The following is a 15,669-nucleotide window of genomic DNA, read 5'->3' on the forward strand; positions in this document are numbered from 1 at the left end:
AAGAAACAACACAGCTGATGACACAATGATGAAGATATGAAGTAGAGACAAGGAACAACACAGCTGATGACACAATGATGAAGATATGAAGTAGAGACAAGAAACAACACAGCTGATGACACAATGATGAAGATATGAAGTAGAGACAAGAAACAACACAGCTGATGACACAATGATGAAGATATGAAGTAGAGACAAGAAACAACACAGCTGATGACACAATGATGAAGATATGAAGTAGAGACAAGAAACAACACAGCTGATGACACAATGATGAAGATATGAAGTAGAGACAAGGAACAACACAGCTGATGACACAATGATGAAGATATGAAGCAGAGACAAGAAACAACACAGCTGATGACACAATGATGAAGATATGAAATAGAGACAGAAGAAACAACATACAGCCTCTGAAATTAAATGTTCAAAATTGTGATATTTCCCAAATATCGCCTTTGACCTCATTATTGCTTGCTTGTTATGTTTGTGATGTAGGGTTGTACACATCGCTATGGACTGAAGCTAACTGGAGCTGGACTAAAACATTTAAATTACATTTTGTTTACATCAACATCAACAACAACAACAACAACATTGACTTACTGCTGAGGAGCCTCTGTGGAGACGCTGCAGCTCATCTTCTCACTCTGGCTTTCCATTGACTGAGGGTAATATGACATCACCGGCGCTGGTCTGCCGGGACTGCTAGATCTGACTGGAGCCTGAGACCAAGACAAGAGATCTGAGTCTGTGTGTGTGTGTGTGCGTATGTGTGTTTGTGTGTGTGTGTGTGTGTGTGTGTGCGTATGTGTGTCTGTGTGTGTGTGCGGATGTGTGTTTGTGTGTGTGTGTGTGTGTCTGTGTGTGTGTGCGTATGTGTGTTTGTGTGTGTGTGTGTGTGTGTGTGTGTGTGTGTGTATGTGTGTGAGTGTGCGCGTGTGCGTGCGTATGTGTGTGTGTGCGCGTGTGTGTGTTAGGGGTTTCACAGACTAGTATGGTTCCCCCAACAATTCTGCGTGACACAAGCAGATGTCATGTCCCCAACTTTATTTTCCATTTTTGTCAATGACTTCGCTCTTCAAATTAAGGCATCCAGAGCAAAATTGTTGAGCAGACTGTTGTCTGCAGACTGTGTTGAGCAGACTGTGTTGAGCAGACTGTGTTGAGCAGACTGTGTTGAGCAGACTGTGTTGAGCAGATTGTGTTGAGCAGACTGATGAGCAGACTGTTGTCTGCAGACTGTGTTGAGCAGACTGTTGAGCAGACTGTGGGCATATTATTGTACGCAGATGACATAGTTTTACTTGCCGAGCACGAAAAGGACCTGCAGATCATGTTGAACATTATTGCGGACTGGTGCTGGAAATGGAGACTTATGGTAAATCAAGACAAAACACAAGTAGTACATTTTAGACCCACTAGGAGTTCATAAACTCACTCCAGTCCTGGCCATCAGTGGTGATATGGGATGGGAACACCAGTGGTGATATGGGATGATATCATCAGTGGTGATATGGGATGGGAACACCAGTGGTGATTAGGGCTGTTGAAACGAATTTTGATATTCGAATATTATTCGAATTTAATAATTATGAACGAAATTCGATTATTATTATTTTTTTAAAACGAATATTTTTTTATTTAAATTTTTTTTTTTTTTTTTTTTTTTTTTTTAGAACACTAGAACAGTGACAAGTTCTGACAACATACTTGAAGAAAAGAGTGTTAACTGAAGTTGACTGTTGAAGCTGCTATACTGATGTAAACCTACCTGTAGCTCTTAAAATGTATGTTCATTCATTGTTAACTGAAGTTGACTGTTGAAGCTGCTATACTGAATGTAAACATGTAGCTCTTAAGTGCAATACGTGACAGATTTTTTTGTTGTTCATGGCTCATTGTTGTTTTGGCAAAGTTTACTTATTTGTTTATTGATAAGGAGCTCAAACAAAGGCTGTGTCTTTTTTTATTATCAATTCTTTTATTTTAGCATTTCAGACAGCACCAATACATCACTGATGAATATTAACTAAGCTCTGGTTATCTGACCTATTTTCTAATGCAATGAATGTATGTACATTGTACAAGGAACATGTTTTCTTAAATAAACATCATTGCTGGACTATTTGTGATAAGCCTAATATTATTTTGAATATTCATCCACCATTCACTTTTCCATCTACATTTGGTAAAATGCTTAGAAAAAGTTTTACTTGGTCAAACCCAAAGATTCAGCTATATTTAGAATCAGAACACAACATAAGAGAAGACAACAATTCACTCAGACCAAAAAAAAAAAAATTTTTTTTTTTTTTAATTCAATTAAAAATTAATTTTAATATTCGAATATAATTCGAATATTAAAATGTATAAAGCACTGAAATTCGAATTTGATTATAGAGGGAGATTGACAGCCCTAGTGGTGATATGGGATGATATCATCAGTGGTGATATGGGATGGGAACACCAGTGGTGATATGGGATGATATCATCAGTGGTGATATGGGATGGGAACACCAGTGGTGATATGGGATGATATCATCAGTGGTGATATGGGATGGGAACACCAGTGGTGATATGGGATGATATCATCAGTGGTGATATGATGGAAACCCCCAAACATCAGACACAAAGGTCAAATACTGCGACTCTGGAATAGACTGGTGAGAAGATCTGACCAGAGATTCACTAAATAGATATTTAATTGGGACATCGCCCATGGACAGCCCCTGGACAAATGAAGTGAAATTCCTTCTTAATTTGAACGATTTCTCCTTTCATAAGCGGTTACTTTGCGACACCCAAGTGTCTATGAGTAATATGTTTATTTTGTATAAACATAAATGGTCTGTCGACTTATGGCATAAACCAAAACTAAGAACCTTTCGTCTCATGAAGGACAGTTACTGTGTTGAACCATATGTGAAGTTTGATTTGAACAGCCAAAAAAGATCTCTGTGTGTGTGCTCAGTTACGATCGGGAACCCTTCCCTTAGCACTAGAAACTGGTAGGTTTAATGCCACCCCTGAAGAAGATAGATTCTGTTTACTTTGTGACTTACATGAAATTGAAAATGAGGTTCATTTCTTGTTCTACTGCCCTGCTTATGATGACACAAGGGACGTACTCTTTAGCAAAATGTCCTCTATCTATGTGTTCTTCTTTGAGTTGGACGACTATGAGAAAGTTGAGCTGTTTCAAAAAAGGAATCTTCCTCACTGCAAATGTTTTGTTAAGCATGGGAGCAGAGACAGAAGCTTTTATTTAGAAACTGATGCACTGTTTTATATTGCTGTCCTGCCCATTGCCGTCTTGTGACTTGTATTAATGTACCAGTGTTGTGATGTTTTATTGTTGTATGTGTCTTGTTACCCCTAATAGCCCTAAACATGCAAAAAGCAGGTATTATGCCTTTATTAGCAGAATTGACATGAACTCACTCAGAGTTCACTCACTCACTCATACCATTTTCAATACCACGGAGGAGAAATGACTCAGTTTTGACTCAGGATTCAGTTATAAATCTTAGCCTGGTAACCAGCCCCAATGAACCCTTCATTCCAATTGAATCCTCATTAGGGTCTGGGCTCTGCTGTCCCCACTGATTCGGTGACGTATTTTCTAGCACCAACTGATTGGTTGCTATCTGTGTCAATTATCGATGATTGCAGTAGCAAAGCAGGACAACTTTGACGATTCTGCGCCAAAGAACTTAAATTGGTAAGAACTGACGACTGGGTTGTTCCCAACATCAAGGCGGGAGTGCTGTTGCCTTCAATACTCTTTGTCTGCAACATCCGGGTACCTCCACCGGCAATGTGTTTAACGTTACATTTAGCTGCAATCTACAAGCAGCTCAACAGATTTCAAAGCCGATATGTTACTGGAAAGAGCGTCACTCCGACTGGTTAACAAGTGAAACGTTTGGTCACTCACACTGGAGTTTTGAGCCCGGTGTCGGTGAAATGGTTACTGTAGCAGTAGTGGGCTTAGCTAACGTAGCTAACAGCTAGCTAGCCTAGCGGTGCTGGGTGTGTGTCTGTTTGTGTGGAGGAGGCAGAGGAAGCGCTGCTGGTATCAATAAACTTGATACTGTAGCAAAGGAGTATTGTATCAGTTTAAAATGTTTAGTATCGAGTAAGTACCGAAGTATCAATATTTTTGATAACCCTAGGACTCTGTTTATCAAAATGGCTGCGGGGAATCAGTTCCAAGATCCTACATATCTATAAAGAAAAAAAAACATTGCATGGATGCATAAGTACCGTATGTGGACTTTGTCTGTTCCAAGTTCTGTGTTCGGCCACATCTATGCCGTTTTACGTGCGATTGGGCTGAAATCTTCGGGGTGTGTAAAGGCCACCCGTGCGGGTGACCTCACGGAGCCGGATTTTCTAATAAGGCTAATTAGCTAATGATGTGCCATGCCAGCCAAATTTGACTGGTGGCTTATTAACATACGTTCCTGTGGTGTGATGAATTCAGTTATTTTGGGTTTCGAGGGTCTTTAAGTGTTTTATTAGGACTAGGTTATGGAGAAGCTTACGTCTGTCCGTCCATCTGTTTTCCTTTATTTTCTATGCCTCTTGATGTGTTGTTGTCATCCTCCCTCCCTCCGTTGTATCGAAAACGGTATCAAGTATCAATATCTTCCTGGGTATCGAAGTAGAAATTCTAGTATCGTGACAGCCCTAGTCCAGCCTACATTAGTTAAGGCTTTACTGGCTGTTTTTCATACATTTTTGAAGAGAATTGATCATTTTAATATCTCCTGTGACTAGTCCACTAGTGTTTGGGAGTAGTTGATGTTAATTCAGTAGTCGTGAATGCCCTAGTGTGTGTGTGTGTGTGTGTGTGTGTGTGTGTGTGCGCGTGCGTGTGTGTGTGTGTGTGTGTGTGTGTGATGGAGAACATTGAAGTTCCAACAGTGTGTATGTGTGTGAGAGAGAGACTAGGGGATTAACTGAAAGAGTGAGTGTTTCACTTGAGCCCTTTTCCCACATGCGTACCGGAAAATTACCTGTAAGTCAATATCGGACATTTCCCTGAATTTCCCTTCACACCTTAGCGTGCGCATATGGGAATCTAGTCGTCAAATAGCCGGTATGTTGGGGGGCGGGGGAAGGGGGAAGGGGGGAGCTTATTTGGGGGGTCGGCAAAACTTCACTCAGTCCTCCATACAGCAGCCTGACACAGGACAGACACAGCGAGAATGGCAGAGGCTTGCAAGGCAAGCTGCCCAACGCTTGTAGCCTATGTATGTAGAGACAGCAAATGCACAAGCGAAATGTGGAAGTAGTTTGCTTTGATGTGCGCGAATGATTAGATGATGCACTTTGAAGAAGTTGGGATCCGTGTCTGAGAGAAATAGTTGCTGGTTCGATGTTTATCCGTTCACCTGCGTGGCGTTGAAGCACTTTTTACAGACTGGCTTCGTTTGATGTGTCCGGGGTTGCCTTCGGAAATCAGCAAGCTGACACTGCTCTTATTAGGCTATCACAAGATCTTTTCGCCAGTTTGCTTTAATGTGCGCGAATGATTAGATTATGCCCGCTGGAACATTAAGCAACGTGTGTAGGCTACACTTCGCCCATGATTGAAGGACCGCTGTCGCGGAAAATGACTGGACCCGTTTCCACTTGCGTCCCCTTAAAAGCATACCGCTCTTGTGACCGGCTCGAAACTGGTGAAATGTCGGGGACGACGGGGTCGCGCTTATACCGGCACGGCGCCTTTCCCACTTGCAGGCATTAGACCACGTTCCGGTCATTTTGCGGTACAAAGCGCATGTGGGAAAAGGGCTTTGGTTGCCTTTTCATTGTGAACGTTTCAGATCATCACAAGCGTCACATTCTTCCATCGATAAAGTGTGTGTGTGTGCGTGCGTGCGCGCGCGTGTGTGTGTGTGCGTGTGTGTGTGCGTGTGTGTGTGTGTGCGTGTGTGTCAGAGTGTTGGTTACCATGTTGCAATCTCCTGCAGACAGCGTTGCTATGGCAGCAAATGAGGGAAGCGGGGGGAAGCTGGTGAGCCCCAGCTCCAGACCAGGAGATGCTCCACGAGGAGACTGGGTCGACACCTTCTACACACGCCCACACGCACACGCACACACACACACACACACACACACACGCACATTTCAACAATTTATTTATGTCCACATAGTAGAGGAGAGCGGTATAGAGAAGGACACAAATATTGGGACCTCACAACACTTACTTTCTTTTTATCTTTTTAAATAGGGCACTTTATTTCTATTTTTAATTAAAGACAGGACATGATGATACTGTATAGCACTTTACGATCAGCACTTTATGTCTCTTATATGTTCTGTGTCTTTTACTGTTTTTATTGCTACCTACCTTTTCTGGCACATTGCAGAGACTAAAGGTCCTTGCACATAGAGTCTGAATTGTTCGCTGCGTTTTTTTAATCCGTCATCCGGGAAAAAAACGTCACGCACAGATACCTTGCCCACTGAGTCCGATGCGTTAATTATCCAATATTCGTTGCGAAGATTCGCAACGAAAAGAAAACTACCGCGATCCTATTGATCCACAACTGGCAGTGTGTCTGTGTGGCTCTCTGTCTCTCTCCTCCCCCCCCCCCTTCCCCATACACACACACACACACACACACACACACACACACCGCGTCCCGCATTCCAAGCTGGCCTGCAATCACCCGGCACATTCTGTCTTTTAATTCCGAATCTCTGTATTCCTGCTTTGCCATGAAATGCTTTGTGCTGCAGGGAGACGAACTGAATTAACTTCTCAGACGCCATTTTTCATTGTGAATAGCAACACTAGGCAGCTCTGGGGGGTCAAACACCTGTCAAAACGATTTCATGGATGCGGAAAAACGCAGAAAATCGAACCTCGTCCGAAAACTTAAATGACGGATGTAATTGTCGTACTCGGTGTGTCAATGATGATTGACACAAATGAGGTCGTATTTTTATTTTTTTCGTGCGTCAATTTCGGACGAAAAAACGGACTCTATGTGCAAGGACCTTTAGTCCCATTGCATTTCACTGCATGTTTTACACTGTATTTCTGTGCCAAATAAAGTGACAAATAAAGTATCCTTCATCCTTGAGGGTGCAGTTGAGCACATTCACAAAATCATCACACAAAACACACACACAGAGTTCATGGAGTTTCATCAGAGGAAATACATGTATTACACACACACACACACACACACACACACACGTTACTTACCTGGTTGTTTCCAGCAGGTCTGTCGCCCTGTCCTCTGTTCTCTCTCCTCCTCTGGTGGAAGTAGCCTCTCCTTCAGAGGAGAGAAACAGCAAAATTACCTTCAACATGGTTCTGAAGAGCCATGGCTGCTGCTTAGCCAACATAGAGTAGAACAGGAAGTCCAGCCATGGCTGCTGCTCACTCACCCAACTAGTGGCTATAAAATATCCACCAGTCAATTTCACTATTTTACTACTGAGAACAATAGGAGCATTTGACTGGTATTTAACTCATTGAGTGCCAGCCACTTTTGGAGAACGGACGCTCCCAGTGCCAGAGTTTCAGAGCGTTTTCAGTGATTTCTCGAGGCCCACAGAATATTGTGTGATATTACTATGTAAACACCGAACACGCACAAAGAACGAGGAGACTCTATTGTATCATCAGCAAAAAAAAGTTTATTGATACCATTTTCCGTTCTTTAGTTATGAGCCGGAGAAGATAGGTTGTTTTGAGCAAAAACAGGCGTTTCAAATTAGAAGCTGAGATATTCAGCCTTTTGTGAAATGAAGCATTTCAAGCACATTCACTGACTCTGAAGGTAATATTTTCTGATGTAGTGACATGGTGTAGTTGTGTGGTGCCCTGCGTGCCCCACCCCCCTCTCCCCCCTCCTCAGCTGCAAACTCCTCCCCACACTAACACACAGCCTCACGCACCCAGCGTCTATTTTCCGAGTGCTCCGTTTTTGTGCGCCGGCTCCCAGCGCGACACGGAAAAGCCAAACCGGACTGCTGAGAATGGTTTGGCCCTTCGGCGTCGGGTGCTGCTTTTCTGGCGGCTAATCGTGTGGAGAAACTATGCAGACAGACAGACAGAGACAGAGGGGCTCAGTTGTGGGCGCGGATTGACTGCTGTTCGCAGCTAACGTCAGCTCCAGACAGAGCAATCTATATGGCTCCTGGCTGCAGCATGAGCGGTTTCTCTTTCATCACGGGGCTTTTTCCTGCTGTTTTCCGGACCTTTCTCTAATCTGGAGAGCACTGTCGCCACCTAATGAGTCCGTAAAATAGGTTATACACCTTCAATAGCTACAATATTTGTACAGGAGATGCCTGAGGCTTTGATCCACGTCCCACCGTCAAAAAACACAATTGACGACTTTAGTCGTCTTTGGCACTCTACGTTAGTATTTGAATTGACGACTATACTCGTCCTTGGCACTCAATGAGTTAAAGTGACTAGAAACAGAGCGCTCCTTTGTAGCATCCCTTGTCATGCCTGCTGAACTGGCTGTGCTCCTTCCTACTGTACCCTGCCTGCCTCCTCCTCCTCCTCCTCATCGCTCATTCCTACCGTACCTCGTTGATTTGCCCTTGAGGTCGTAGATAGGGATGCACGATAATTATCGGACCGATAAATTATCGGCCGATATGGCCATTGTGCGTTATTATTTATTATTCCGATAATGGCCTTTTTCCGATAAATTATCCGATAATAAACCTGTTTATTTTTTGCCTCGGAAGCGGAGCTTTTTGTTGTCGCACATTCGTGACATCACAGCTGCGACGCAAACATGGCTGCTGCCAGTGTGCAGTGTGTTGCTGTTTTTCAGTTTCACAATGATCAGAAAGCTACTGTAATTTGCAATCCATGTCCCACACAGGTTCCGAGAGGAGGGGAAACCTCTAAGCTGGCATTACATTAAACCAAAGCTGGCGATGATGCAGCGGATATGTTTGTTGTCTTTGTTAGCGAGTGTTAACGTTAGCATTAGCTCAGTCGTAGCGGGCCCACCCTGCAGGCTCGTCTGCTTGGCAAACTGTGACATTTACAGTCTGTGGCTTGTAATCAAACAGCCCCACAAAAGCACTTAATACACAGAGCTGGCGTAAACTTATAGAAACTAATGGAATCCCCTTTACCCGAAATGAAACATCCAGGGATTGTGTATTTAACTCCAAAAAACCACTCGCTAACGTTAAGCTAACCGCGCTAGTTAGCGTTAGCTGCGGGACAGAGGCAATAATGAAAACAAAGGAGCAGTCGCGCACATTAGGCTACATAAAAAACATCAGTCAGTCAACATTACATAGTGCCTTTTATTTAATCTGGTGGCAGCATTCTTCAGTAAAAAGTGAAATAACACAGATGGTTTTATTGGTTTATAGTGCCTGCCCATGGACTGTATGCCTGCCCCATTCATTGGACCCAGGCTACAATTCACTGAGAACTGGAACCAATGCAAAATTCGAACAGATCACTAACATGACAATAAGAGTCTAAACTACTATGCCTTTTGTCATTGTGTTTTATCTGCAGACTAAGCAGCTTGGCTTTCCGTTCTATAAAAGCCTTTATTTTTGTATTGACTATAATTGAGTGATACACTTTATTAAACAATTATATTATATCAGAAGTTTTCTTTGTTTTGCGTTCACAGTGATGTTAGTTAGATTTGGTTAGGTCAGAGCTATGCTCACTACATCCATACATCTACCCTAACCCTTTTTTAACCCCAGGTGTGCATAAAATACAGGTTAAAAACAAACAAAAAAAATTATATCTATTTTTATTATAATAATTATCGGTTATATCGTATCGGTTATCGGCCAAGACGAATATATTTATCGGTTATCGTATCGGCTCTAAAAATCCATATCGTGCATCCCTAGTCGTAGACGCTCGCCCAGCCGGCTGGCGTACGCAGCTCAGCTGCTGCGCAGCCTCGCCCGAAGCCACCTGCTCAAAGTTGAGCAATTGTGCGTCGTCCGCCCTCTTATCTCTCTCTCTCTTATTCACCTTATGTTCAGACGTGGGGGTGGAGCCAAATTCTTCCGGGTTGTTTTCACACTTCCGGCGGTCACGGCTCGAAATACAAAAGAACGTCAGAAGAAGAAAGTTGTTTTTGGAGCGGACAGTGCAGGGGGTAAAACAAAGAACGTAGCCTACTACTTTGAGCTCGGTACACAGCAAGCAGGCGGAGTATCCACTGTTAGCCAGGTCAGATAACGTTATCGTCGACAATGACGAGCACTTTCTTGTAAAACATACCTGGACTCCAACAAAGAAAGCTTCAGATAGTTTTCTCTCCTCCGAGCGCAGCTCGAGCCACTTACGTCTATAATGGCTCATTTCCACCACATTTTACAGCCCTGCACAGCTCGTCACCACTCGGCTCTACTTGTTTCAACCCGATGGACGTTCTGCTTCGACCGCCGTTCATCTGCCCCCGCCCACACCTGGTCGTCATAGCGACCGCATATCTGCCCTCAGCCCATGTTCCGAAGTAGGCTATAACATATAACGTTACAATTAAATCCATACACAGAACTTTTAAACTGTTTATGAAATACTGGTGCCTCTAAATGACCTACAGTGTGTGTGTGTTTGTGTGTGTGTGTGAGTGAGAGAGAGAGAGAGAGAGAGCAGTGCTGGCATGACCACAGTCCTTGATCCTGGCCTGAGCAGCCAGCTCATAGCATCACAGCATGTTGGGCGGGTGTTACAGTGTACATGGGCAAATGTGACAATCGACCAGGAGAATGGATATCACTTTGTTGTTAGTCAAACTCACATGCATGCGCTGCGCGAGGGACGGGGGTTGCGCTAGAGTGAAGCCTCTACCCCGGCGGCCTCTCACCAGGCAAGACCGCGGCTTCACCAAAGCGCCTGCGGCCTAGCGGAGCCGACGCAGCACTGAACTACACAAGCGCTTCCTGAGAGCAGCGGACTTTTGGACAATTGAAACCACCGCCACGATTTTATTTCACCAGAGGCGAAGGCAGCAACACAAAAGACTGATGGAAAAGCATAACAGAAGAGAAGGTAAGCCCCCCACTAAACTGGTATGCAGCGCTGCATTGACAGTCAGTAGGCAGAGTAAACACGATTCTGCCTGACCAATCAGTCGTCTACAATGTTTTCACGTCACCGTATGAACCCGGGTTCGCAGAATAGAACCCCGACGAGGCAGGGACGAAAAGTAGCACGACTCAGCCCCAAATCAAACCGGGCTGGGCCGGTTTTTACCGGTGGAATGAGACCATTTATCGAGTCGAGCGGAGCGGGACCGCGCTACTACCAGCGGTGGAATTCGGCCATAAGACCTGCAGACGTTAACATAATTCCCTGGAATGCGAGACTTAACGAGCCAGTTACATGGCGTTGCATTCTTAGACATTGCCGTTTGCTTTTATGTGGTATGTTACATACAATTGGCTAAATTATTAGTTAATTCAGAGTTAGATGATATTGGAGCAGCCGGCCTTTTTCTTTTTCTTTTTTTTTGCCGGAAGTCGTCACACGACCACACAACCGGGTCAAATGGGCGTGGCTACATAAGGTGAATAGTGTGGTGAGAAAAAATTCTATAGAGTCGTAACCTCACATTATTCGCCTATTTACAGGAGGGGGAGGGGGGGGGGGTGTTATCTTAGAGGAAGCTACACAACTCAAGGCCCTACCAATGTTCAACCTCTCTGTACCTGCCACCCTGAGCAGCATGTTGGACCAACCTCTCTGTACCTCCCACCCTGAGCAGCATGTTGGACCACTGCATGTTGTGACGTGAACTGGATCAGTCTCTGCTATTGGAATGCTCTGTAGGGCTGACCTCTTCTGGTCGGTTGGATAATTGTTTGGTCGATACGCTCCAGTCCAACCAAATTCTCATTGGTCGGACAATCGCTGGTGTTAATTTCATAAGACAAATTCAATTTCATAAGAAGAAAAGCACTCTGGAATGAAGTAACGTGCTGAGGAAGCAACTAGGGATGTTCATTTTGAAAAATTTCCATAATCGATAATCGGTGAAAATTAACGATCAATTATCGATTATCGATCATATTATTATTTATTTTTATTTTTTATTTTTTTACAAAATGAATGCCTATGGCAGAAAATACGAAAGACAACGTGTTCTCCTCAATGAACTCTTTATTTCAATGTGTCTCCTCTCCAACACTCTGCTGTCCCCAGCGCATGCCGGTGTGAATTCCCCATGTTTAAAACAGTTTTGTTGGCACAAAGGCTCGTGCCCAGCCACAAAACTAGAGACTATATGAAGCTCCACCTCACGTTAGTCGGCTGTGCAATTGAGTGGGGCGAGGAGGAACGAATTCCACCCAAACGTAGTCAAAAAAAAAAAAAAAAAAAAAAAAAAAAAATTTTTAAATACGGTAATAACAAAATCGATCCAAATTCCACAGGATCGATTCCAATCCTTAACGATCAATTATCGATTTTCGACAATTGATGAACATCCCTAGAAGCAACACATCTTTTCTGGAAGCGCACACAGGAGCAGAAATAAATAGGCTATACATACATACAGGCTACCACAGTTAGCAGGCTGAAAGGGGAGCGACGCAATTAACAATTAAATTGTCAGCTATCGAGCACAAACGACGGACAAGTTTCAGCACGCAGCCACCATCGACTGTTAACGAGTTGTTAATGAGCGGGGAACATTACGTTACATACCTTATGAGATGAGAATAACAGGCTAGTAGTCAGTGATATGCGCCGTCCTCAGAGATACACTCCAACTCTGGTAATGTTAGACTGACTCTTATAAGATGTTACTGGAATAAATCGCAATAAGAATGACTGTCTCGCTCTCCTTTCTGCCAACTAATTAGCCCCAGTGCTAATGTTACAGAACCATAACGTCCATCACACACGCTTTCTGACAGCTGACCGTTATCATTTCAGTAATGTTACAGTGGTGCAAATAGCTTTGATTTATTCACTATTAGGGATGTCACAATATATCGTCCCACAATATATCGCGATATCAAAACGTGACAATATGTAATGTATCGTTGAGATGAAATCTCATATCACGAGAAAGAGAAGCTGAACATGGTGGCACTGATCTGCATCTGATTGCATGCTCGCTCTCCTTTTCATTGCTTTGTTTGAACAGACGAGGGACGTTACAGACACGGAGGATGAAAATGGTGAAATTACTCAAATTAGTGTGGAGGATGCCCCCTCAACTTACAAATCGATCGCAAAAAAATATCGTTAAAATATCGTATCGTTATCGTGAACCCAATATCGTGTATCGTATCGTATCGTGAACTGAGTGTATCGTGACACCCCTATTCACTATGCCCGCCCTGCAGCTCGCATACGGCCGCTGCGTGGCCTCGCCTGCCCTATTGGCGCGTGCGGATGTGTGTTGCTCACAAAATGTTATTGCCCTTAAGTTTACATGCGCGCATTAACGTTATTGGCAAATAGTCGAAATGGACGGGGAAAAGGAAGTGATGGTGGCTTTTCCATCACTTCCGCTTTCCTTTTCCGTGTCTTTTCCTTTCGGCTATTCACTATTAACGTTAACGCATAAACACACTGCATAGAAGACGTCAACTCGTCATACAACAACAGTGGAAAATTACTGGAAAGTTGTGGTGCAAGTTGCTATTTAGACTGTAAACAGGACGTGGAAATGGAAGTGACGCTGGCAGGGGAGACGCGCTGTACAGGAAGCTGGGGAAAACGGTAGGGCTGCCCCAGAGTCTATTTTCCAAATAAAAATAGACTCTGGGTTCCCAGATGGCTTCCGGGACAACCGGGACACAAAATTGACACAGACATTGCCCACATTGCCAAATGTATAGATAGATTATCAGCTATGAGGTATAGTGCACTCAGTAGTACACTGCAAAAAAAAGTACACTGCAAGATTATTTTTTTTGTGAGTAAACCGCCATCATCAAAAAGCACCGCTCTGAACAAAAGTTAATGACATTTTCAGAAAAGAAGATGACTGTCGAAAGACTGTATTAATTTTCTGGAGATGCTCCGTCTTTAAATCACATCTTCTTTCCATTTAACTTTTTCATTGTGGTTTTCACTCTGTTCTCCAGCCTACGACTTGATGTTCCTGCTGCTGTAATGGCCCAGTTCCCCCTCTGGGATCAATAAACGCTGCTCCATCATGTTGGAACGGGCTGAATTAAAATGATATTTGGCCTGGATATAATGTCACCTGTGCTTTTCAGTTTGCCATCCAGTAGTCTGAGAATCCTACTTATAGACACATGAGCCGACTGAAGTGGAGAGATCAGGAAGCCATTTGTTATTTCTCTACTCTTGGGTTCATTTCTCAAGACATTTTGTCTGTGTGCAATTATACTGAGTGCTGGAACAATGCCTGAATGGCTGCAGTAAACACACACACCACAGGGGGCAGTAAACACACACACCACAGGGGGCAGTAAACACACACACCACAGGGGGCAGTAAACACACACACCACAGGGGGCAGTAAATGAAATCACTGCAGGTCAAAGTGTATTAACCAGGCCTCCAGGAACAGTGCGCCGGGATGTGAAGCAATTTGAATATGGTGGCCAAGCTCGGTATGCAAGTCACGTGACGGCATGCAGCCCAACAAGGGCAAATTCGGCACAGGCCCACGTGCAGCGTGTAGCAACCGCGGGGGCAGGCAGGGGGCGTACCTGTGACTTGGGCACATTATCAAGATAAAGATCTGCCCCAACCTTACTTACTTTTAAAAATAGACTAAAGACTTTTATGTTTACCGCCGTTTTTAACTGCTGACAGCTACTATGCAAACCCAATGAGTCCTCTATAAGTTTTTAGCTCTTTTTGCAACTGCTGCGCCTGTTGCTTAACTCATTCATGGCCAAATACGTCTTTAACGTCTTATCAGGAATGTGCCTCCACGCCAAATACGTGTTTGACGTGTTTTTGTTTTTATTAGTGCAGCGCGTAGTTCAAAGACTTCCCCAGCCTGTGACATGGTATCAGGTCCCTGGCCTCAAAGTCAAGCCGACAACACGTGAACAAACAACTACCGCAGCTGTTGTTTTGAAATGGAGGAGGAGGAAAAACAGAAAACGGAGAAACGCTGCCTGTTGCAGAGAGGAGAAACGCCATTGAAACGCCCCTCGGCGCGCTGCACGAGCTGGTCGCCTTGCTGCAGGGCAGCGGACATGGATGAGTTGTTCGCGGTAGTCAAACCCGTGACCAACATGATCGATCCGGTTCCAGCGCCTGGTCGCAAACCCAAGCCGGACCCGGTTCCTGTGTCCCAGGCGGAACGAGAGGAGGAGGAGGAGAACCAGGAAACCACAGCAAAAGACAGGAGCCATTTTTCACAGCGCATTTGCGCCGTGCATCAAAGACCCGCCGGGATTACATTGAAAGTGACTATAGGCTCTTTCAAACACAGATCACGCAAAATTGTAGTTCGGTTAGCCCGTAAAGCTTGGCAGCCTCGCCACACATTTTGTTACGATGCAGAGGCAGAGGAGGCTAGACGCTGATCTCATACCAGTTTGGTGTTCTCCTCCTATGCTAATTTGCAGGGAGATCGATAGTGTTCCCTGGGAAGGAGGTGCGATCCAGCAGCAGCTGTGGACAGAACTCTCTCTCTCTGTGTGTGTGTGTGTGTGTGTGTGTGTGTGTGTGTTGTTACTCTACTG

General features: G+C 44.2%; 1 protein-coding gene across 1 annotated transcript in view; it reads right to left on the reverse strand.

Moving 5' to 3' along the window:
- The window catches only part of LOC310798259 (uncharacterized protein), an 82,420-nt gene that overhangs the window by 3,464 nt on the left and 63,287 nt on the right, over positions 1 to 15,669 (reverse strand). The window contains exons 13-15 of the mRNA XM_083660757.1: positions 7,229 to 7,298; positions 5,965 to 6,084; positions 607 to 725 (exon numbers count right to left, since the gene is read on the reverse strand). Of these exons, the coding sequence (XP_083516883.1) occupies positions 607 to 725; positions 5,965 to 6,084; positions 7,229 to 7,298 (309 nt within the window). The remainder of the gene's footprint in view (positions 1 to 606; positions 726 to 5,964; positions 6,085 to 7,228; positions 7,299 to 15,669) is intronic.

Source organism: Poromitra crassiceps (assembly GCF_964638095.1).
Source record: "Poromitra crassiceps genome assembly, chromosome: 2".
Classification (NCBI taxonomy): Eukaryota; Metazoa; Chordata; class Actinopteri; order Beryciformes; family Melamphaidae; genus Poromitra; species Poromitra crassiceps.